The sequence below is a fragment of the Anolis sagrei genome, chromosome 4 (genome assembly GCF_037176765.1).
Source record: "Anolis sagrei isolate rAnoSag1 chromosome 4, rAnoSag1.mat, whole genome shotgun sequence".
NCBI lineage: Eukaryota > Metazoa > Chordata > Lepidosauria > Squamata > Dactyloidae > Anolis > Anolis sagrei.
The window spans coordinates 7,735,501-7,759,830 of NC_090024.1; the positions used below are offsets into that span (position 1 = coordinate 7,735,501).

At 44.7% G+C, this 24,330-nt stretch overlaps 1 protein-coding gene across 1 annotated transcript in view; it reads right to left on the reverse strand.

Annotated features, from left to right (window-relative positions):
• The window catches only part of ADGRB1 (adhesion G protein-coupled receptor B1), a 568,132-nt gene that overhangs the window by 132,730 nt on the left and 411,072 nt on the right, over positions 1 to 24,330 (reverse strand). The window contains exon 18 of the mRNA XM_067467249.1: positions 20,871 to 21,048. Within this exon, the coding sequence (XP_067323350.1) occupies positions 20,871 to 21,048 (178 nt within the window). The remainder of the gene's footprint in view (positions 1 to 20,870; positions 21,049 to 24,330) is intronic.

Sequence of the window (24,330 nt, forward strand, 5' to 3'; positions counted from 1 at the left end):
TTAAAAGCTTCCAAAGAAGGAGCCTCCACCACACTCCAGGGCAGAGAGTTCCACTGCTGAACAGCTCTCACAGTCAGGAAGTTCTTCTTCATGTTCAGATGGAATCTCCTCTCTTGTAGTTTGAAGCCATTGTTCCATTGCGTCCTAGTTTCCAAGGAAGCAGAAAACAAGCTTGCTCCCTCCTCCCTGTGGCTTCCTCTCACATATTTATACATGGCTATCATGTCTCCTCTCAGCCTTCTCTTCTTTAGGCTAAACATGTAATTTGAATTCATCATGTCAACTGCCATGGCCCAACGATATGAAAGGTCTTTCAGCTTCTTGGCCAAAGAGTGCTGCTGCCTCATCAAACCACAAATCCCAGGTTGGTTGGTGAATTGGATGCATGTCTGCTTCATTACATTTATGTCACACAATTCTCCCAGAATTCTCCCAGAATGGGGTTTAAGGTGGATAAGAAACATTTAAAAATGATCCAACTCATGAATTTGAAAACGTTAAAAGGAATACAGTTAAATAAGTCAGTTGGAAAACACTGAAAACATGTTTTAAACATAGTTTCAAACAAAGCTCTCAAAAGTGCAGCACGCTGCTTTATGCACCTACTCCTCCTCCTCCATAATTCAAACTGAAAGACCTGTCTGAATAAATATATCGAGGATAAATATATCTGGCAGCTGTAGTCCCCGAATAGTCCATTTTTAAGCTTGGCTAAATACACTCTCTGATTTCCCCTAAATTGGTAAATTAGAGAAACTCCACTTTCAACAGACGTGAAATTCACAGGTGGATATTTCCCTGCTTCTACAATACAATAACAGATACAATCAGAAACAGTGGTGAAGTCATTGCCAGATCCAAGTTCCCTTCTCTTAGTCTTTGTCTGGATTTACAGGATCCAAAAGCATGTGGGTATTCCAATATGTTTGCAGTGAGTGGTAGAGAACATGGTGAAGATCTGATTCAGTTCCAGTCATCTGGGGGGCACAGTTTAGATCAGTGGCTCTCAACCTTCCTAATGCCACGACCCCTTAATGCAGTTCCTCATGTGGTGGTGACCCCCAATCAGAACATTATTGTTGTCGCGACTTCATAACTGTAATTTTGCTACTGTTATGAATCGTAATGTAAATATCTGATTTGTAGGATGTATTTTCATTCACTGGACCAAATTTGGCACAAATACCCAATATGCCCAAATTTGAATACTGGTGGGGTTGTGGGGGGATTGATTTTGTCATTTAGGAGTTGTAGTTGCTGGGATTTATGGTTCATTTAAATTCAAAGAGCATTCTGAACTCCACCAATGATGCAATTGAACCGGACTTGGCACACATAACTCTCATGACCAACAGAAAATACTGGAAGGGTTTGGTGGGCATTGACCTTGAGTTTGGGAGCAAACTCTATGAAACAAATGACTTCTGAAATAAGTATGCCATTGAGCTACTCTGGAGGACCTAAGAAATCTCTAATGAGGAAACCTAACCATATCTAGTTCCTGACTATGGGAGAACATGCAGATCAAGAATAGGGCTCCACAGCCACCTATGGACCCACCACTAAGACACTACACTTGGAGGACCATCATCCTTCTGGCTACGAGGAATCACCAAAAGTATCTAAAGTATATCTAGGCATTGCTAAGCTCTCCAATGTAACTACAGTCAACATTCTATAGAAGTATATGACAAAATAACCTGGAACACATAGAAAATGCATAGAGACTGAGGACATAGTTTGTCAGATGTATGTATATGAAAGCATGATACTAAGGTAAAGGTAGTCCCCTGACATTAAGTCCAGTCATGTCTGACTCTGGGGTGTGGTGCTCATCTCCATTTCTAAGCCGAAGAGCCAGCGTTGTCCGTAGACACCTCCAAGGTCATGTGGCCGGCATGACTGCATGGAGCACCGTTACCTTCCCACCAGAGCGGTACATATTGATCTACTCACATTTGCGTGTTTTTGAACTGCTAGGTTGACAGAAGCTAGGGCTGACAGCGGAAGCTCACACCGCTCGAACCTGCGAGCTTTCGATCAACAAGCTCAGCAGCTCAGTGCTTTAACCCACTGCGCCACCGGGCATGATACTAGTCCTTAATAAATCCAATATTGCAGCCGCCAGATGATTGGAGCACTCAGACTCTATGCAGTAAGTTCTAACTTCAGCCTCTAAGATTGAGAAGGAAAACAGTTTCACTGCCACTCTTTTGCTGAATGAGATTTTTAGCAAGGCAAATGAGCTCTGGGAATGATTCTTGGTTGCTAATGAACAGCTGCAGAGCTGTTTTGCTTTGGGACCTTCTCCACGCTGCAACTCTGTCCACCTGATCTTATAAAACATGCGCTCAGAGACATGAAGAGGATGGGAAAACAGTCGGAAAGGGCTCCATAAAATGGATTGTTCTGAAACTTCTTCCCTCACACTAGTTTAGTGGCTAGCTGACTTTCCATTGTCGGTATGCTGTGGGTTGAAAAACCCATTGAAAAGCTGCCGACCCTTAAACACGTGCACATGGATGCTCATTTGACTTGAAATGGGACTTGATTTAGAACAAGGTCTTCATGCCCATAAATATGCATCAATAGGAGCATAGTGTCTAGATCTAGGGAAGTAATGCTCCCCATGCTCTATTCTGCTTTGGTTAGACCACACCTGGAATATTGTGTCCAATTCTGGGCACCACAATTCAAGAGAGATATTGACAAGCTGGAATGTGTCCAGAGGAGGGCGACTAAAATGATCAAGGGTCTGGAGAACAAGCCCTATGAGGAGCGGCTTAAGGAGCTGGGCATGTTTAGCCTGAAGAAGAGAAGGCTGAGAGGAGATATGATAGCCATGTATAAATATGTGAGAGGAAGCCACAGGGAGGAGGGAGAAAGCTTGTTTTCTGCTTCCCTGGAGACTAGGACATGGAACAATGGCTTCAAACTACAAGAGAAGAGATTCCATCTGAACATGAGGAAGAACTTCCTGACTGTGAGAGGTGTTCAGCAGTGGAACTCTCTGCCCCGGAGTGTGGTGGAGGCTCCTTCTTTGGAAGCTTTTAAACAGAGGCTGGATGGCCATCTGTCAGGGGTGATTTGGATGTAATATTCCTGCTTCTTGGCAGAATGGGGTTGGACTGGATGGCCCATGAGGTCTCTTCCAACTCTTTGATTCTATGATTCTATGAATACTTTCATAGGCAGATCCTTTGCAGCCAGCCATTCTAAATTTGAAAGTGGCTTGCAATGCAATGGCTGATTTCATTTGGTACTTGTAGGTGAAAACAGGCCATCTAACTATTTTTCTCGCTGCTGCTAGAAAGTCTACAAAAATGTAATTCAGAATTTCCTTTTTGCAAACTCCCTGCCACAGCCGCAAAGGCCCCACATCATGTTTATGTAGAGTAAATCTATGCTCCTGTAATTAACTTGCAATTGTGCTACTCTGTTCTTCTGCTGAATGCCCACATTGTACAACTGATGCTTTCCCTCAGAGAAGTGTTTCTCAACCTGGGGGTCAGGACCCATGGGGGGTGTTATGAGGGGTATCAGAGGGGTCGTCAAAGACCATAAGTAAACATAGTATTTTCTCTTAGTCATGGGGGTTCCGTGTGGGAAGTTTGGTCCAATTCTATCATTGGTGGAGTTCAGAAAGCTCTTTGATTGAAGGTGAACTATAAATCCCAGCAGCTACAACTCCCAAATGTCAAGGTCTATTTTCCCCAAACTCCACCAGTGTTCACATTTGGGCATATTGTGTATTCATGTCAAGTTTGGTCCAGATCCATTATTGTTTGAGTCCACAGTGCTCTCTGGATGTAGGTGAACTACAACTCCACAACTCAAGGTCAATGCCCACCAAACCCTTCCAGTATTTACTGTTGGTCATGGGAGTTCTGTGTGCCAAGTTTGGTTCAATTCCATCGTTGGTAGGGTTCAGAATGCTCTTTGGTTATAGGTGAACTATAAATCTGAGCAATTACAACTCCCAAATGTCAAGGTCTATTTTCCCCAAAATCCACCAGTGTTCACATTTGGGCATTTTGAGTATTCATGTCAAGTTTGGTCCAGATCCATTATTGTTTGAGTCCACAGTGCTCTCTGCATGCAGGTGAACCACAACTCCAAAACTCAAGGTCAGTGCCTACCAAACTCTTCCAGTATTTTCTCTTGGTCATGGGAGTTCTGTGTGCCAACTTTGGTTCAATCCCGTCATTGATGGAGTTCAGAATGCTCTTTGACTGTAGGTGAACTATAAATCCTAGCAACTACAACTCCCAAATGACAAAATCAATCCCACCAGTATTCAAATTTGGGTGTATCGACAGGATGGCCCGTGGGGCTACCAATTCAAGATACGTGTGCATACGCATTTTTGCCAAATTTGGTCCAGTGAATGAAAATACATCCTGCATATCAGATATTTACATTACAATCCATAACAGGAGCAAAATTACAGTTGTGAAGTAGCAACAAAAATAATGTTATGGTTGGGTTGGGGGTCATCACAACATGAGGAACTGTATTAAGTGATTATGGTATTAGGAAGGTTGAGAACCACTGCCTCAGAGTGTAGTAGAATCTTTAGAAGTTTTTGAGGAGAGGCAGAATGGCCATCTGCCTAGAGTGCTTACATGGTGTATCTCTGTGAGGCATAATCAGGTTCGACTGGATGGCCCTTGGGGCTACCAATTCAATATACGTGTGCATATACGCATAAAGTGACTGCTGCATCCACTAACCATAAAGAAACAAAGGGATTAACATTGTGATTGTAGAGGAAAGCAGCTGAAGCCACAATATCGCTTCAAGGTTTGCCCTGCTGCCTATTCAGCAGAACTGTAAATAGACAATGTCAACTCCATTGTAGTAGTATTTAAGGGTGAATGGAGTCTGACAGATTAGATTTCTGAAGTGGATCTTGTACTCCTGCTTTTGCAGGCAGTTTCCCCAAAACACACCTGCAAATCAATTTACTTTCCATCAGCGTCAGTCAGTCTGCCTGCCTGCCAGTGCATCTATCTTTCCGCAAATTCTTGTAATAGCTAGTCAATGATTTCAGAACAGGAACTCATATATCTATGATGTCAACATCTGGATGGCCCCTATCTCTCATTTATCTGTCCAGTCTCTTAAATTTGGGCACACTGCTTGTAACTACCATCCTGCATTGACTAAAGCAGGTATGGGCAAACCCAGGCCCGAGGGCCGGATGTGGCCCCTTGGGCTCTTTTCTTAGGCTCTCCTCTCTCTCACCATCTTATCCTTCCTTCTCTCTTTCCTTCCTCCCTCACTCCCTTTCTTCCTTACTTCCATCTTTCTACATTCCTCCTTCCTTCCTTTCCACCCTTTTGTCCTTCCTTACTGCTTTCCTTCCTCTTTCCTTCTCTCTTTCTCCTTCCTTCGTTCTCTCTTTCTACCCTTCCTCTCTCTCACCATCTTATCCTTCCTTTTCTTTCCTTCCTCCCTCACTCCCTCCCTTCCTTACCTCCATCTTTCTACATTCCACCTTCCTTCCACCCTTTTGTCCTTCCTTCCTTCCTGCTTTCCTCCCTCCTTCCCCCTCTCTTTCTCCTTCCTTCGTTCTGTCTTTCTACCCTCCCCCATTCCCTCCCTCCATCTTTTTACTTTCCTCCTTCCTTCCCTTCCAACCTTTTGCCTTCTTTCCGTATCTCTTTCCTCCCTCCTTCCCCTTTTCTCTTTCCTTCGTTCTCTCTTTCTACCCTCCCTCTCCATTCCCTTCCTCCCTCCCTCCCTTACCTCCATATTTCTACCTTTCTCCTTCCTTCCTTCCTTCCCTCTTTCCTCCCTCCTTTCCTCTCTCTTTCTCCTTCCTGCATTCTCTCTTTCTACCCTCCCTCTCTCCATTCCTTTCCTCACTCCCTTCCTTACCTCCATATTTCCATCTTCCTCCTTCCTTCCTTCCCTCTTTCCTCCCTCCTTCCCTCTCTCTTTCTCCTTCCTGCATTCTCTCTTTCTACCCTCCCTCTCTCCATTCCCTTCCTCTCTCCCTTCCTTACCTCCATATTTCTACCTTCCTCCTTCCTTCCCTTCCAACCTTTTGTCCTTCCTTTATTCGGTCTTCCCTCCTTCCTTCCGTCTCTTTCTCCTCCCTTTGTTCTCTCTTTCTACCCTCCCTCCCTGGCTTCCTTCCTTCCTTCCTTCCTTCTCTTTTTCTAGAGATGGAACAAGAGAACCATGTTTCAAGATTTAAAAGGGTGTCCCATTGAGGAGTTGGGGGGAATGATTGCTGCTCTAGAGACCAGGGCACAATTGAGCAATGAGTTCAAATGCTAGGGAAAGAGAGTCAACTGAAAAGATTAGGAAGAACTTCCTGGAGAGTGGCATAGATGACCTCAGAGTGTGGTGGAGTCGCCTTCTTTGGAGGCTTTTCCACAGAGGCTGTCTATCGGGAGTGCTTTGATTGTGCCTTCTTGCATGGCAGGGGGTTGGACTGGATGGCCTTTGGGGTCTATTCCAGCTCTAGGATTCTAAAATTAGAAATAGGCAATACTGGATCTAATGGATACACCTGTTCTCTCCCATCCACCATCTCATCCTGATCAAGGCCAACCCTTTTGGGATGCAAACGTTTCCTGTCTTTCCTTCACTTTCTGCCTCTGAAAGAGAACAGGAAGGGGGGGCAGGGAGGGGGCTTGGGGAGAACCCCCTTCATTCCGACTCACCCACCTGGCTCCGGTCCATCATGCGCCCCCCAAGTTAGAACATTTGTCCAATCTTGCTCTATGGGAACGTTCTCATTTGCTCTTGGACCTAGTTATGCATCTTTTTATCTGCCTGTAATATCTGCAGGTGTTTTCTCCAGCACCATAGTTCAAAGGAGATCTTTTTCTTCCTGTCCACTTCCTTCACTGTCCAGCTTTCACAACCAGATATAGAAAGGGTGTGCAGGTACAGCTGTACCAGGAGCTCCAATTTTCCAACAGACCTCACAACCTCTGAGGAAGCTTGCCATAGATGCAGGCGAAACGTCAGGAGAAATGCCTCTAGAACATGGCTCTATAGCCCGAAAAAACCCACAAGAACCTAGCTCCAATTTTGTTTGCTTTGCATTGAATGTTTGTTATAGTTCTAAGTTTCAGGGACTCTGCAGATAGGTGGCTTCTTTTGGCTGCAATCATAGGGCAAGCCACCTGTCAATTATAGTTAGGTTCCCTTTTTTGGGTTTTTGGAGGGAATAGGAGCCTTTTTGGGTCAGTCCACACAGAGAAGCTTTCCATGCAGGACATAATACCAAGAGCTCCTTTAGAAAGCTTCGTCTTCTACGGCTTGGTTGGGGAGATATACAGCCTACAGCCTGACCGGGGTTGTACAGCCTTACAGCTCCTTTGCTGAAGGACTTTAGTCCGCCATCACCAAAACCTGAACACCTTTTCCCTTGGAAGTCTACAAAGCTCTGCTTGTTAAGGGTCTCTTGCGGAAGCCAGAAGCAGTTGGTACCGGGTGTAGGGGCTCCATGCCAACAGAGGTAAAGAAAGACTGCCCAGATTAGAAGTTAAGGATTTCCCCATTAGTTAGTATACAGTTATGAAGATAGTGCCTGTTCCCTGTGGACAAGATTGAAAGAGCCAATAGACTGTTAAGAAAGCTTTAAAGTACCTGTTTGTTTTCATCAATAAAGAACTTTGTTGAACCTTTAAGCAATCTAAAGACTCTGTTTTAAGGAAATCCAAGGGCCTTTAATCTGAGGCAGCCCCGGCGTCCCGTTGGGCACACAGAATTTATGTCCTATCTACAGTCTGATGCACAGGCCCAGCGTGCAACAGCACAAAGGGATATACAATGGCATGGACCCTCTTAACTGTCATCTTCAGGATAAGGCTAACCCTTGTGGGATCCAAATGTTTCCCATCTTTCATTCACTTTTTTTTGCCTCTAAAAGAGAAGAGGAAGGGGGGAAAGGGCAGGGAGGGGGCTTGGGGAGAACCCCCTCCCTCTCAGCCCACTCACTCCACTGCCATGCATCCCCCAAATTAGAAAGTTTGCCCGTGCCTAGACTAAAGCAGGTCTGGACAATGTTTTCCATGGATAACATTTGAAAGTTGTACTTAAAATAAACATCCCTACTTTTCAAATGTGCCTATTTTTGCAAAATTATCCATTTGCATCCATCAGAGTGAGGATCTGGGCATGCAAGTTATGCCTTGTCCATAGATGATCAGCTAGGAAGTGTAGAAAGAGGCAAGGCTGTTGGACCTTGGCTTGAAATTTGATTCCCTGCATAGTCCAAAATGCAAAGTTTTAGGTTATGGGAATGTGAGAAATGGCTCTATGAATTGCTCAAGCCAAAGGATCCTACTGTGGAGAGACGTAAGTAATGGGAGCTCACACTTCCAAGCGGGACCCTACTTGCCTCAAGAAGATGAACAACGTTTTCCGTTGCTGCTTCTCTCACTAATGAAACATTTATGCATGCATTAACTTGCTAGCCCTGACGGTTTCCCGCTAATAGTACTCAAGAAAGCTAATAATAGAGATAAAATGTAAAACTGTAATGGGAAGATAAAGCACATTAATTTATTTTGAAAGCATCAATAGGACGAATAGCACCCACGCTGTTCTAATTTATTCCAGCAGCTAAGGGCTTGTCTGCACTAGCACAAAGCCCCGGATTTACACTGAATTGAATGCTGGCTATCTTCCTGATGTGAAGCTTCTCCTTGTTAGGCTGACTCTGACTTTGTCTCACTCTGGGCAAAGTTGGGAGATACTTCTGAAGCTTGAACACTCTGGAGTATCCTGTGGCTTCAGGCCAGTGCTGGGAAAGGGAATGGATGATGCCAACACTGAGAGAGCTCCTAGCCATTGAAGGCATCTCTACGGGCATTCGAATGGACTATGAAGAAAGAATGCAGGTCAGGCATGAGCCAAATTTGGTGTCACAAGAAATTCAATGTGCAGATTTGATAAATGCAAAATTAATATGAATGGAAGGATGGCAGGATGTATGGAGCTAATAATTTTGGCAACACCAGTATAATATTAAGGCCTGCAATGACTAACTACCTGCTTGCTGGACTATAATTAAAAGTTGCTAATGAGAAACTCGGATAAGAACTGGGACAGTGTGTTATTCTGTGTTCTCAAATAATATGTTGTGTCCAGGTTGGTTCATCAGGTGCTCTGCTATGGCTGACTTCTCTAGTTGAAGTAGTCTGCAGTGCCTTTCATGTTCCTTGATTCGTGTTTGTGCGCTGCGTTGAGAACACAGAAATGCTGGATCACTCCAACAACCACCATGTCAGACTACACAGAGAAGCCATTGAAATACACAAGCATGTGGACAATTTCAACAGAAAGGAAGAAACCATGAACATGAACAAAATCTGGCTACCAGTATTGAAAAAGTCTAAAATTAGAACAGCACAACAACAGAGAGGAAACAAACAAGGACATCTAATCACCTCTCAACAAAAGATTGCTCCAGGCACTGCCCGTCAATCAAATGCTAATCAAGGTGGTCAGTTGAAATATTCACACCTAGCTCCAGCAGACAATAGTCCTTTATCCCACCCTGGTCATTCCACAGATATATAAACCCATTTTCCTAGTTTCCAAAAGACCTCACTACCTCTGAGGATGCTTGCCATAGATGCAGGCGAAACGTCAGGAGAGAATGCCTCTAGACCATGGCCATATAGTCCAAAAAAACTTACAACAACCCAGTGATTCCAGCCGTGAAAGCCTTCGACAAAACATTCCTTATGTTAAGAAGGAAGTCAGCACAAGTGTTGTGTTTGTCAATACCAATCAAGAAGATCAACATCTGGCCCAGAAACTCAGATGGATCTAGGATGGAGGACATCTATCATTAATTTACAACTTTGGGAAACTTTGGGAAAGAAAGAAAAAAGGGAAGGAAGGAGAGAGGGAGCGAAGGAAGGAGGGAAAGAAGGAGAGAAAGAGGGAGGAAAGGAAAGAGAGAAGGAAGGATGGAAGCAAAAAGCGAAGGAAGGAAGGAAAAAGGTAAAGAAGGACGAAAGGAGAGAAAAAGGGAGGAAAAGAAAAAGGGGGAAGGAAGGAAAGAGGTAGAAAAGGAAGGATGGAGAGAAGGAAAGTAGAAGAGGGAAGAAAGGAAGGAAGGAAGGAAGGAAGGAAGGAAGGAAGGAAGGAAGGAAGGAAGGAAGGAGGGAGTGAATGAAGGAGGGAAAGGAGGGGAGAAAGATGGAGGGAAGGTTGACCACAGCAACGTGTGGTGGGTACAGCTAGTCTCATATAAAAGAGTAAATAGATAAAAGAAAGAAACCTAACATTGTTAGAAGTGTCCCTTAGTCTGACTCTCATCTTGAGACAGAGTGAGGCCTCATGAGGATCCTTTCTCAAACAAAAGGGTAATGAAGTATGGAACTACAGACTTTTTGGTAAGAAGTGGGAGGTGACCTCTACATGCAGGAAGGAAGCCAAACTCCTTGAGTTACATAGATCTAGGAAACAGAGGTGAAAATCAAACAGCAGGCATATTTGCAGGGATCCCTTAGAATCATAGAATCAAAGAGTTGGAAGAGACCTCATGGGCCATTGCTCTATATATAAGTTTTGGTGCTTCTACACTTCCAACATGGGGGACAATCCTCACTTTTTCTTCCTGATCATGTGGGCACCTGTATCAATGATGGAACAGGGTGATCTCATTCGTGTTGTTTTAAGATCAAGTAGGGGTGGCCTATATGAGATGAGTTGCCACAATGGAACAGATTTGCTCCCCAGCCATGTGGCCAATGGCTGGATCTGACCCTGCTCTGGAGCACAGCTACACTAGGTTAAATGGGTTGGTGTAGAACAGGGCTTCTTAAACTTTCCCACTGACAAGCTGGAAAGAGTTCAGAGGAGGGCAACTCAAATGATCAAAGGCCTGGAGACCAGGAATCTCTATGAGGACCATCTTATGGAGCTGGATCTGTTTAGCCTCAGAAGAGAAGGGTAAGAGGAGACATGGAAAACATTTATTTATGTATTTATTGCAGGTCGCTTCTGGTCGTGGAACACATCTCACCACGCCAAAACAGTGGATGTGGCTCTTATTGAGACATGCCGCATTATCACAGAATGTCTGTGCCCTACACCACTGGAGAAGTTACACTGTTTAGTCAGTATTACACCACCTGACATCAGCTGGGAAGTAGCAGCCAATAGTGAAAGGACCAAGGCAGTGACATCTCTAGCCCATCCTCCATTTGGGTATCAGCCAGCACGCCAATGACTTAAATCAAGAAATAGTTTTCTAAGATCTACAGAGACACTCACTGGAACACCTCAGCAAGCGAGAGTCCAAAAGTGGCAGGTTCAAACCCAGAACCTCAATCAATGGCTGATACCAAATGAGAGACTGGGCACATAGAAAACTGGATGACTTGGAAGAAATGGAGCTACAAAGTGGAATCCATGACATGTGAGTGTGGAGAACACCAACCCACTGACCACCTGCTGCAATGCAACCTGAGCCCTGCCACATGCACAATGGAGGACCTCCTTGTGGCAACACCAGAGGTACTCCAAGTGGCCAGATACTGGTCAAAGGACATTTAATAGAATGCCAAGTCTGCAAATTTTGTGTATTGTCTGTTTGTTTATCTGTTTTTAATGTAATACAACTGTTTTGGTTCACTCCTGACATGATTTGCCACATTTGTAACCCTTCCTTCTCACCCCAAAAGAGAAGCAGAGCAGCCTTACAAAGGCAACAATTTGATGCCACATATACATATACATAAATAAGCAAATGCATTAAAATCCAAAACAATTAAACCATCAAACATTGAAACATCAATTAAAATCACACAATCCAAGTCATACTCCAGGGACAATCCAAGTCATTATTATGCTATTTGGTAAGCTCTTATTGCATTACTCCAACTTAATGACCAAAAAATTGGTCATTAAATTGGAGGGGGCGACTGAATTGATAACCCAAGGGCCATCCAGTCAAACCTGATTGTGTCACATTCAAGAACTCCTGGCATATTCCGAGGCAGAGAGTTCCACTGCTGAACAGCTCTTTTTATACTCGGAAAGTTTTTCCTAATGTTCAAGTGCAATCTCCTTTCCTGTAATTTGAATCCATTGCTCCAAGTTCTAGATTCTAGGGCAGCAGAAAAAAGCTCCTAATGAGATCCTTTCACATACTTAGACTCTTGGGGAGAGAAAGCTAAAAACCTTGCAGATACACCCATCTTCTCACTCACAGAGCCCTTGCAAAGTGGGTTTGGAGCCTGGATTTCTACAAACTCCCTACCACAGGGGCAAAGCGCCTTCCTTGGATGGCCACCTGTTAGGGTGGCCATCCAAGGGTACTTTGGTGGCCATCCAAGGGGGTGGTTTCCTTGAAAATTCTTCCACAAATGGAAATCATGACACCATTACCTGATTCTACCTGGTATTGATTTCTATTTGGCTCAGAACAATCATGGAAGTCAACAGTCAAAACTGGAAACGAGTGAGGTATTATCCACCGTTTGTCTCACTCAATTCTTTTATTTTCTCAAAACAGCAACTTTACTGAAAGTATTGCATAATTCCCCCATGAATTAATTCTGCTATACAACTTTTGTGCAACCAATCCAAGACACCAAATCTGCAACGGAATGCCCAACCAAAGAAACTGAAAACTCAATGTGTATCCATCTGGGCACAGAGTCTAAGGTGCAACCATGTGCAATATGCATCCATTTTTATGCATATTGCACCTAAATTTCAAAGTATAAGACAAATCACTGCAGACTAATTCAACCAGAGAAGTCAGCCATAGCAGAGCACTTGATGAACCAACCTGGAAACAGCATATTATTGGAGAACACAGAAATGCTGGACCACTCTCACAACCACTATGTCAGACAACACAGAGAAGCCACTGAAATCCACAAGCATGCCGACAATTTCAACAGAAAGGAGGAAACAATGAAAATGAACAAAATCTGGTGACCAGTATTTTAAAAAAACTCCAAAATCAGGACAGTAAATAAAGAGGGACACTCAGAAAACAGGGGAATTCAAGACAGGAAACAATCAGGGCCAGCAAACACCTCCCAACATAGAATTCCTCAGGCAGGAAGCAGCCAGGCTTTGAAACTGCAAGGCCATTCAATGATAATCAAGGTGGACAACTGCAATATTCATACTTACTTCCAACAGACAAGAGTTCTTTCTCCAAACCTGCACATTATTCCACAGATATATAAACCCCATTTGCTCAGTTTCTAACAAACCTCACAACCTCTGAGGATGTAGGTGAAACGTCAGGAGCGAATGCTTCTGGAACACGGTCAGGCAGCCCAGAAAACTCACAGCAACCCAGTGATTCTGGCCATGAAAGCCTTCATAGACAACATATAAGACAAATGTTTGTCAAAAACTCCAGCCAATCAATTTTATATTGATCAGTTGTTTACTAATCATCCTCATCAAGATGTCTAGAAATCATTGACCTCTTAACAAAGAAGATCCTAAAAGTAATTAATTAGATACCACCCCTACCATGCAGGGGAAATTCATGTGCAATCCAATGTCAGAAAAAAATGTAACTAACGAACTTATTGGCAAACAAGTGTCACTTCACAGTTCCTCCTCACAGACTGTTCTCAAATTCATGTTTCAAAAACACAGGAGCAACTACACCAGGCATGAGCAAACTTAGGCCGTCCAGGTGTTTTGGACTTCAACTCCCACAATTCCTAACAGCCTACCGGCTGTTAGGAATTGTGGGAGTTGAAGTCCAAAACACCTGGGGGGCCAAAGTTTGCTCATGCCTGTTTTCCACTATATAATTATAGAACTACAAATCCCTTTTTGTAGTAAAAAAGGAAACACAATTAAAGCCTTGGCAGACCGTGCAAAAAGAATCTGCGAACCCCACCTTCTCCAAGATGAACTGAACCACCTCAACTGGGCTCTACAGGCCACTGGGGACTCCACCTCAGACATCAGAAGAACTGCAAGACCAAGAACAAGCCTCAAGAGTAAAGATGAAGATCCAAGAGTGTTCTTGCCAGACATCAAGGGAACCACTGACCGCATAGGGAAGCTGATGAGGAAACACAACATACAAACAATCTACAAACCCATCAAGAAAATCCAACAAATGCTATGTTCAGCAAAGGACAAGAGGGATCCTCTCACCTCTGCAGGAGTCTACCGTGTACCATGCAGCTGTGGACAAGTCTACAGAGGGACCACCAAACGCAGCGCCCAGACACGCATCAAGGAACATGAAAGGCACTGCAAACTACTCCAACCAGAGAAATCAGCCATAGCAGAGCACCTGATGAACCAACCTGGACACAGCATATTATTTGACAACACAGAAGTGCTGGACCACTCTCACAACTGCCATGTCAGACTACACAGAGAAGCCATTGAAATCCACAAGCATGTGGACAATTTCAACAGAAAGGAAGAAACCATGAAAATGAACAAAATCTGGCTACCAGTATCAAAAAACTCAAAAATTACAACAGCAAAACAACAGAGGGGAAACAAACAGGCACATAAAATCACTCTCAACAAAAGATTCCCCCAGGCACTTCCAAGACATTGAATGCTAATCAAGGTGATCAGTTGAAACATTCACAGCTAGCCCCAGCAGACAAAAGTCCTTTGTCTCACCCTGGTCATTCCACAGATATATAAACCCATTTTCCTATTTCCAACAGACCTCACTACCTCTGAGGATGCTTGCCATAGATGCAGGTGAAACGTCAGGAGAAAAACTGCCTCCAGAACATGGCCATATAGCCCGGAAAAACCTACAACAACCCAAATCCCTTTTTCTTACCATAGCTGCATCCTATAGGATCCTAAGGTTTGTAATTTGTCCAGACACTACAGATTTATGCTTCACTATTCTAAGCATTTTCCCTCTTCGAAGTGCCAAGAGCCACCCATGTTTGTGGGTTCGACTTTTTCAGATGTGACCATTCACAGTTGGTTAAAATGTTTTCTCCAGGAATCGTTAGGTCCTCCAGTGCGACTTCAAACAGGGTCAAACTGGAGAACCGACACATTCCTAGAAAGAATGCCTCTCCAGGAATCTTTAGGTTCTCCAATGCCATCCTATGGTCAAATCCAAGGTCCTTCAGCACAGAGCCATATTGAAGGATCTAGAGATCTCTAGAGAGCTGTTGTCCAAGTTAAAAATTGTCAACATTTCTCATTCATGTTTTTTCTCCACTTTTGCAGCCACCCCACATATAACGTTAGAAAATGTTCACCATTTCCTCTCCCTTGGGAGCCACCTCTCCACAAAAGTCAACATTGGCACTGAAATACAACACCGCCTGAGCTCTGCGAGTGCAGCATTTTTCTGAATGAAGCACAGAGTGTTTGAGGATCGGGACATCCATAGGGATACCAAGGTGCTTGGTTATAAAGCCATTGTCCTCCCAACCCTGCTATATGCCTGCAAAACGTGGACTGTCTACAGATGTCACACTCAACTCCTGGAACGATTCCATCAGCGCTGCCTCCGAAAAATCCTGCAAATCTCTTGGGAAGACAGGTGGACAAATGTCAGCGTGCTGGAAGGAGCAAAGACCACCAGCATTGAAGCAATGCTCCTACGCCATCAACTCCAATGGACTGAAGGCCACATTGTCTAAAAGCCTGATCACCCTCTCCCAAAGCAGTAACTATACTCCCAACTCAAGAATGGGAAACATAATGTTGGTGGAGAGGAAACGAGATTTAAATATTGAAGCAATGCCCCTACACCATCAACTCCACTGGACTGAAGGCCATATTATCTAAATGCCCGATCACCATATCACAATGCAGTAACTATACTTCCAACTCAAGAATGGGAAACATAATGTTGGTGGAGAGGAAATGAGATTTAAATATGGACTTAAAGCTAACATTTAAAAATGTGGCATAGATACTGAGAATTGGGAAGCCTTGGCCCTTAAGCGCTCTAACTGGAGGTCAGCTGTGACCAGCAGTGCTGCAGAATTCGAAGAGGCACAAATGGAGGGCAAAAGGGAGAAATGTGCCAAGAGAAAGACACGTCAAGCCAACTCTGACTGAGACTGCCTTCCACCTGGAAAATGTCCTCACTGCAGGAGAATATTTGGATCAAGAATAGGGCTTCACAGCCAACTACATATCCATCTCCAAGCCACTAAACTTCAAGGACCAAAATCCTCAGGCTATGAAGGATCACCTAAGTAAGTAAATCAAGATCAAGAATTGGGCTCCACAGTCACCTACGGACCTACCAACAGAACGCTGACCTTGGAGGACCATCATCCTTGGACTATGAGGGATCGCTAAGTAAGTAAGTAAGTAAGTAAATACACCCTGAAAAAGTGGATGGCTGATGGTACAATTCCCAATACTCCATGGCATGGAATTGTGACAGCTATAGTGGAATCATGCTGCCATAAATGTGGAATGTGGAGAGCAATGCATACAAAGGACTGTTCTAGTGAGAATGAACCAGAGCTCATCATTAAACCATAGTTTATTGTTCCATCTCAACACAAAGAAGAGGAAAGCAGAGGAAAGCGCTTGTGGCTGAAGGGCAGCGTTGCTGGGCTCATTTGTATAAAATTATAACTTGCTGTGAGTCCGAACAATATCTTTCCATGCATCTCTCTCTCTCTCCATTCATGCAGAAAACTGGGCCTGAATTGGGGAAGTGAATGAGCGTAAGGAGCAATGCAGGTGAAGGAGATGTGGGCTTTTCCACCCTTCTCACTCGGAGAATAAGGCCTTTCCTCTGCTCTCCTTTCGTATTCCTTTGCAAAGGGCTGTTTCTCCAAAGGCCAGCATCCCTTGCCCATCTTCCCTTCCCAATAGGACTGACATCTCAGGGAAGAGGGGAAGGTGAGGCTTGGGCCCTGCCTCGGGATCCAGCCAGCGTCACAGACAACACTGCATTTTTAAAAGCCACTTCAGTGCAGATGTTTCCATGGCAACTAGTGGACCAAATACATTAGTGTTTCTAATAATAAACCCTCTCGGAAAAACCTGCTTTCCCCAGGAACCCCTTAAAACCCCCTCCCGCCCCCACAATCTCTCCTACCCTCCCATTCTTGGGATGGAGTAGACTCTTTGGAGAGGGGGATGAAAGGAGAGAATTACGGGAAGGGCCTTGCAAGCGAGGAGGAAAGCCCTCGAGGACCGGCACCAAGCGGGGAAAGAGTGGCGCTCGGGGAGAGCCCTGGTCTTAAGGCAGCCACAAAGCTGGCTACAGCACTTTGAGAAGGAGATTGAAACAAAGCAAAGCAAAGCAAGTCAGTCCACCTCCATACTCCCCTAGCTTGCTTGCTTGCTTGCTTCCTTCCTTCCTCCCTTCCTTCTTTCCTTCTTTCCTTCCCCTTTCTCCTTCCTTCCTTCCTTCCTTCCTTCCTTCCTTCCTTCCTGCCTGCCTGCCTGCCTGCCTGCCTGCCTGCCTACCTTCTTTCCTTCCCCTCTCTCATTCCCTCCCTCCCTCCTTCCTTCCTTTCTCTCATTCCCTCCTTCCCTCCTTCCTTCCTTTCTCTCATTCCCTCCTTCCCTCCTTCCTTTCCTTCCTTCTGTCCTTCCTTCCCCTCTCTCATTCCATCCCTCCCTCCCTCCCGCCCTCCCTCCCTCCCTCCCTCCTTCCTTCCTTCCTTCCTTCCTTCCTTCCTTCCTTCCTCTCATTCCCTCCTTCATCCCTCCCTCCTTCCCTTCCTTCCTTCCTTCCTTCCTTCCTTCCTTCCTTCCTTCCTCTCATTCCCTCCTTCCTCCCTCCCTCCTTCCCTTCCTTCCTTCCTTCCTTCCTTCCCCTCCCTCATTCCATCCCTCCCTCCTAACTTCCTTCGTTCCTTCCTTCCTTCCCCTCTCTCATTCCCTCCTTCCTTCCTTCCTTCCTTCCTTCCCCTCTCTCATTCCATCCCCCCTCCTTCCCTCTTTCCTTCCTTCCTTCCTTCCTTCCTTCCTTCCTTCCTTCCTTCCTTCCTTCCTTCCTTCCCTTCTCTCATTCCTTCCTTCCTTCCTTCCTTCCTTCCCCTCTCTCATTCCATCCCCCCCTCCTTCCTCCCTTCTTTCCTCCCTTCCTTCCCTTCTCTCATTTCCTCATTCCCTCCTTCCTTCCTTCCTTCCTTCCTTCCTTCCTTCCTTCCTTCCCCTCTCTCATTCCATCCGTCCCTCCCTCCCTCCTGCCCTCTTTCCTTCCTTCCCTTCTCTCATTCCCTCCTTCCCTCCTTCCTTTCTTCCTTCTCTCTCTATTTCCTTCCTGCCCTCAGTATTCCCCTCTTTCTTTTCTCCTTCCTTTCCCCCTTCCTTTCTCCCTCTCTTGTTTATTTATTTACTCTATTTGTATCCCGCCTTACTCTATCCCGAAGGGGACTCAAGGTGGCTTTACATATTGCAACTATTCAATGGCTTTGCACAGCAAACAGTTGAAATACATTAAGTTAAGGATTTGAAATTAAAATTAAATGCACATTAAACACATTACAATCACTATTAAAAAATTACACCATCCACAATCGTAATCCGGGGCCCTTCCAAAAGTCATTGCCCATAATTCCGTAGCAATTATTGCACTGTAGTGAATCTCCAAAGACTTGACCCCAGAGCCAGGTTTCCACTTTCCTTCTGAAGGCTGGTCTTCCTTCCTTCCTTCTCTCTCTATTTCCTTTCTGTCCTCAGTCTCCCACTCTTTCTTGTCTTCTTCCTTTCCCCCTTCCTTTCTCCCTCCCTTGTTTATTTATTTACTCTATTTGTATCCCGCCTTACTCTACCCCAAAGGGGACTTGAGGCGGCTTTACGTATTGCACCTATTCAATGCCTTTGAACAACAAACAGTTACAATACATTAAGTTAAGGATTTAAAATTAAAATTAAATGCACATTAAACACATTACAATCGCTATTAAAAGATCACACCATCCACAATCATAATCCGGGGCCCTTCCAAAAGTCATTGCACATAATTCCATAGCGATTATTGCACTGTAGTGAATCTCCAAAGACTTGACCCCAGAGCCAGGTTTCCACTTTCCTTCTGAAGGCTGGTCTTCCTTCCTTCCTTCTCTCTCTATTTCCTTCCTGCCCTCACCCTTCCCCTCTTTCTTGTCTCCTTCCTTTTCCCCTTCCTTTCTCCCTCCCTTGTTTATTTATTTACTCTATCCTGCTTTACTCTACCCCGAAGGGGACTCAAGGCGGCTTTACATATTGCAACTGTTCAATACCTTTGAACAACAAACAGTTGAAATACATTAAGTTAAGAATTTGAAATTAAAATTAAATGCACATTAAACACATTACAATCACTATTAAAAAATCACACCATCCACAATCGTAATCCGGGGCCCTTCCAAAAGTCATTGCACATAATTCCATAGCTATTATTGCACTGTATGGATCTCCAAAGACTTGACCCCAGAGCCAGGTTTCCACTTTCCTTCTGAAGGTTGGCCTTCTTTCCTTCCTTCTCTCTCTATTTCCTTCCTGTCCTCAGTCTTCTGCTCTTTCTTGTCTTCTTCCTTTCCCCCCTTCCTTTCTCCCTCCCGTGTTATTTACTCTATCCCACCTTACTCTACCCCCAAGGGGACTTTACATATTGCAATTATTCAATAGCTTTGAAAAATAAACAGTTAAATTACATTAAGTTAAGGATTTGAAATTAAAATTAAATGCACATTAAACATATTACAATCACTATTTAAAAAAATCACACCATCCACAATCGTAATCCGGGGCCCTTCCTAAAGTCATTGCACATAATTATGTAGCTATTATTGCACTGTAGTGAATCTCCAAAGACTTGACCCCACATCCTGGTTTTCACTCTACTTCTGAAGGCCTTACTTCCATCCATCCTTCCTTCCTTCTCACTTTTTCTATCTTCTTTTTCCATTTCACAAAACTCACATACAACCCATACATTCCAAACTATCCACTTGCCTATTCATGACCGTTGACCCCCAAACAACCACCATCTCTCTGTATCAGTGGTTCCCAACCTTTGGTCCTCCAGTGTTTTGGACTTCAGTTCCCACAGTTCCTAACAACTGGTAAGTTGGCTGGGATTTCTGGGAGTTGAAGTCCAAAACACCTGGAGGACCAAAGGTTGGGAACCACTGCTCTATACTGAGAAAGGATAGCATTGTCCTATCTTTTCATTTTGTTGATTTCCCCTTCTGGAAAGATCATGGCCTTTTGGCCCCCTTTTGAGACAGGTCAAAATAACTCGAGACAAAACTCCAGCACCCAAGACCTACAAAGGCTACTCAGAGAGGAGAATTGAGATCAATAGCCAGCTGCTGATAAAGAGTTAAAGCCCCAGGAAGATCCTGGAGAGGGATGGAGTAATTAAGGAGCCCGGCCCATTCTTTCCATCCTCCCTTTCACCTCCAGCATTTCCACTCAAATCCACAGCCTGAGGCCTGAACCCAAAATGCCATCAAAACAAGGGGAGCTGTCCACTTCTCCTTCTTTCCTAGCCAAACTATATTTGACATCTAGTGGGGAAGGGGTCAGAATGTAGCAACGAGCATCCGACCAATTTTTGCAAAACCCTACTGTGATATTTCAGTGCAGTCACGCTCTTGGTCTGATTGATTTCTTTCTCCTTTATTATTTAGGTCACAGCTTCGCAACATGTAAATTCCTCGATGATTATGGTGCTTATTAGCATCTATATCGAGATGGTTAGATATGTGCACAATGGTTGACTACCTATCATCTGTGCCATGCACACACACACGTATACACACATGCATTGCCACACACACCCAGTCTGGATATATCTGTCGCACTAAAATGTCAACTGCTGGACCATTTCTCTTAGCTTTCTCTTTCTCTCCCTCTTTCTCTTTCTCTCTCTCTCCACCTCCTCGACATACGCCAAGGGTTTGTTCCATTGCTTGTCCGGACGCTCTGTTGGCAGCACTTACCATTTCAGCACTGAGCTGGGCTAAGATGGCGAAGGTAGAGATTCTGTCACAGAGGCATTTAGTTCGGAAAGGATCGACCGGGACTGTTCGGCAGCCACGCCAGGACCAGGCACCAAGCTGAGACGAGGAGAAGGAGGAGGAGGAGGAGGAGGAGGTGATGGTGGTGGAGGAGGAGGGTCTGTGAAAGGAGGGAGGAGGGGGAATTACGGTGCAGAGAGAGCAAAGAGAGACAGAGGGAGAGGGAGAGAGGCACATACACACAGGGAGAGAGAAGAGGGAGAGAAAGACAGGAGGGAGAGAAGAAAACAAGCATCACCAACACATTGCCAGGGGAAAAAAACACAGCATAGCATCAGCCAACTCCCCTCCCCAAGACACACATGGTCCACTCCTTCCCCCCAAGTATGACACTCATTTAGTTACACACAATGCTTTCAACACACCTGGGGTATCATCATTATGTCTCATGGGGTGCAACCATGTCCTACGGTTTCATCTCATACCTGGTGTGACCCATGGAGACTTCCACCCCATACCCCACAAAGCTGTCTTCTCCTCTACCCCAGATCCCACATTATAAACCTATTAACAACCACCTTCCCATCAAGTTTCTTCCACAACATTCTAGCTGAGGGTCTCAGAACATCTCCTCTGGTTAGTAAAGGTCCCACTCACAAAACTTTAGTTGGTCTCAGAACATCTCCTCTGGTTAGTAAAGGTCCCCCTCACAAAACTTTAGTTGGTCTCAGAACATCTCCTCTGGTTAGTAAAGGTCCCGCTCACAAAACTTGAATTGGTCTCAGAACATCTCCTCTGGTTAGTAAAGGTCCCACTCACAAAACTTTAGTTGGCCTCAGAACATCTCCTCTGGTTAGTAAAGGTCCCACTCACAAAACTTTAGTTGGTCTCAGAACATCTCCTCTGGTTAGTAAAGGTCCCACTCACAAAACTTTAGTTGGCCTCAGAACATCTCCTCTGGTTAGTAAAGGTCCCACTCACAAAACTTTAGTTGGCCTCAGAACATCTCATCTGCGTGGTGAAGGTCCTACCATGAATGCATCCAGGTAGTAAGGTGGTAGAGGAAAGCCTAGGTTTCTCAAAGACAGCACATGTGTGTGCTCATGCACAAGGTACCCATGTGCATCAAGTATGGACTCTACCATTGCACATACCTGGAGCATCTCGCTGGTATTCTCAGTGCTTGGTTCTCCAGGGATGCACCTCTCTCCAGTAATCCCACTTGGTTTTCTTCATAAGTGCCACAGACAACAACTCATCCTGCTGACACAGACCTTCGCTGACACTAACATAACATGCACACACACACAGCAAAACACCCCTCACTTTCTGTCTTGGCAACAACAGCAATGGTGCACGCCAGGCTTTGAGTGTTTTCCCAGAGATGCTCGCTCTTAATGTCACAACGCCCCAACGCTGACACATTGGCCTTGCCATAAACAAGTGCTCTCCACACCTCACCCACAACTACCTCTTTCTAAGGCAAACAGACTCACAGCCGTCTCATGCTCACACCCACAGCAACAGCTGCTGACACACCCACATCTCTTCCATGCTTGGCACTACATTTGTTATGGAAAAATAAAGAAAAATCCCTGTATTTCCCCTTAGGATGAAGCAAGTCTTTGGTATCTGATGGAAAAGAGGGATGCATCTGTCTCATTGACCTATGTCTTTGTGTTTGCCCCACACATTGCACTCTCAGGTGGACACTGTACCCTTAAAAAACCCCTACAGTACATCTAAGAGTTCAAAATATTGTTATGATCTGTAATCCTCAATACAACTGATGTCCAGGCTACCTGATGGAGTGGATCTTCTCATATCAGTCTGTCTGAGCTTTAGAATCAAAGACTTCTAAAGCTGGAAAAGACCTTAAAGGTCATCCACTCCACCTCATTTTGCCATGCAGGAAAACACAATCCAAGCCCACCTGACAGATCCAGTCTATATTTTAAAAAAACCCATTGAGATGGAGACTCCACCATACTTCAAGGTAACATAGTCCACTCCTCAAACCAGCAGGAAGTTCATCGTAATGTTTAAGTGGAATCTCTTTTCTTGGAGTTTGAATTAATTACTTTGTGTCCCTGGATGTATCTACACTGACCACTTATGTGGTTTGAGGACGGCTTGACAGGGCAGTGTTTACATGACACATGCCACAAATGTGTCCCACAGTGAGTCTTAAGGGCTCTAAACCAGGAGAAGCAAAGTAAAGGGATACTCAGAAATAGAGTCCATAATAAGCATCAAGCATTCCTAAGTGTAAACCACATTGCATGGTGAAAATAATTAAGGGATGGGTGCTCCAATGATCCATAAATGCACACTGGTGGAAGCAGATGATAAAAAAAAATCTGATTCCTCCATAACAATGAAACCATGGATCCTGTGGATCCTGGAACCAGCTTGAGGCCAGCCTCTGCAATACAAATGAGCACCATCAAACCAGTTTCGGGATTTTACATGTAATCATCTGCACAAAGAAAATACTACTGGTTTCATCCTGAGCTACATGGTCAGTGTAAATGTGCCCTTAGTTTCTGAAGCAGCAGAAAATAAGCTTGCCTTTCCTCAAGAAGACAACCTTTCCTCAAGAAGACAAAATGCATAAGGATGTGAGTGAACTACAATTCCCAGAATAAGGAGTTAATTCTTCCCAAATCCTGCCATTATTCAAAGTTGGCCATGTTGGGTCTGTATTCCAAGTGTGGTCGAGATATGATATCAGCTGGGTTCAGTGATATCTAGATTTATTTATTTTTGTCATGTCAGGAGGGACTTGAGAAACTGCAAGTCGCTTCTGGTGTGAGAGAATTGGCCATCTGCAAGGACGTTGCCCAGGGGATGCCCGGATGAATTGATGTTTTTATCATCCTTGTGGGAAGCTTCTCTCATGTCCCCGCAAGAGGAGCTGGAGCTGATAGAGGGAGCTCATCCGCCTCTCCCCGGATTTGAACCTGCGACCTGTCAGTCTTCAGTCCTGCCAGCACAGGGATTTAACCCACTGTGCCACCAGGAGCTCCGAGATATCTAGATAAGGGTGAACTACAACTCCCAGATTCCAAGGGCAATCACCCACCCAGCCAGTAATCACAGCTGACCATGTAGGTTCTGTGTGCCAAGTTTGATCCAGATCCATCATTGGCTGGATTCATTGTTTTCTGGATAAGGGTGAACTACAACTCCCAGATTCCCAGGGCAATCATCCACAAACCCAGCCAGTAATCACAGTTGACCATGTTGGTTTTGTATGCCAAGTTTGATCCAGATCCATCATTGGCTGGGTTTCCAGTGCTCTCTGGATGTAGGTGAACTACAACTCCTATAAATCAAGGTCAATTCTTCATGCCAGATGTGGTCCAGGTCCATTATCAAAGGGAGTCACAGTGCGCTGCCTTGATGCAGGGTGAACTACAACTTCCATCCTGTTGAGTCA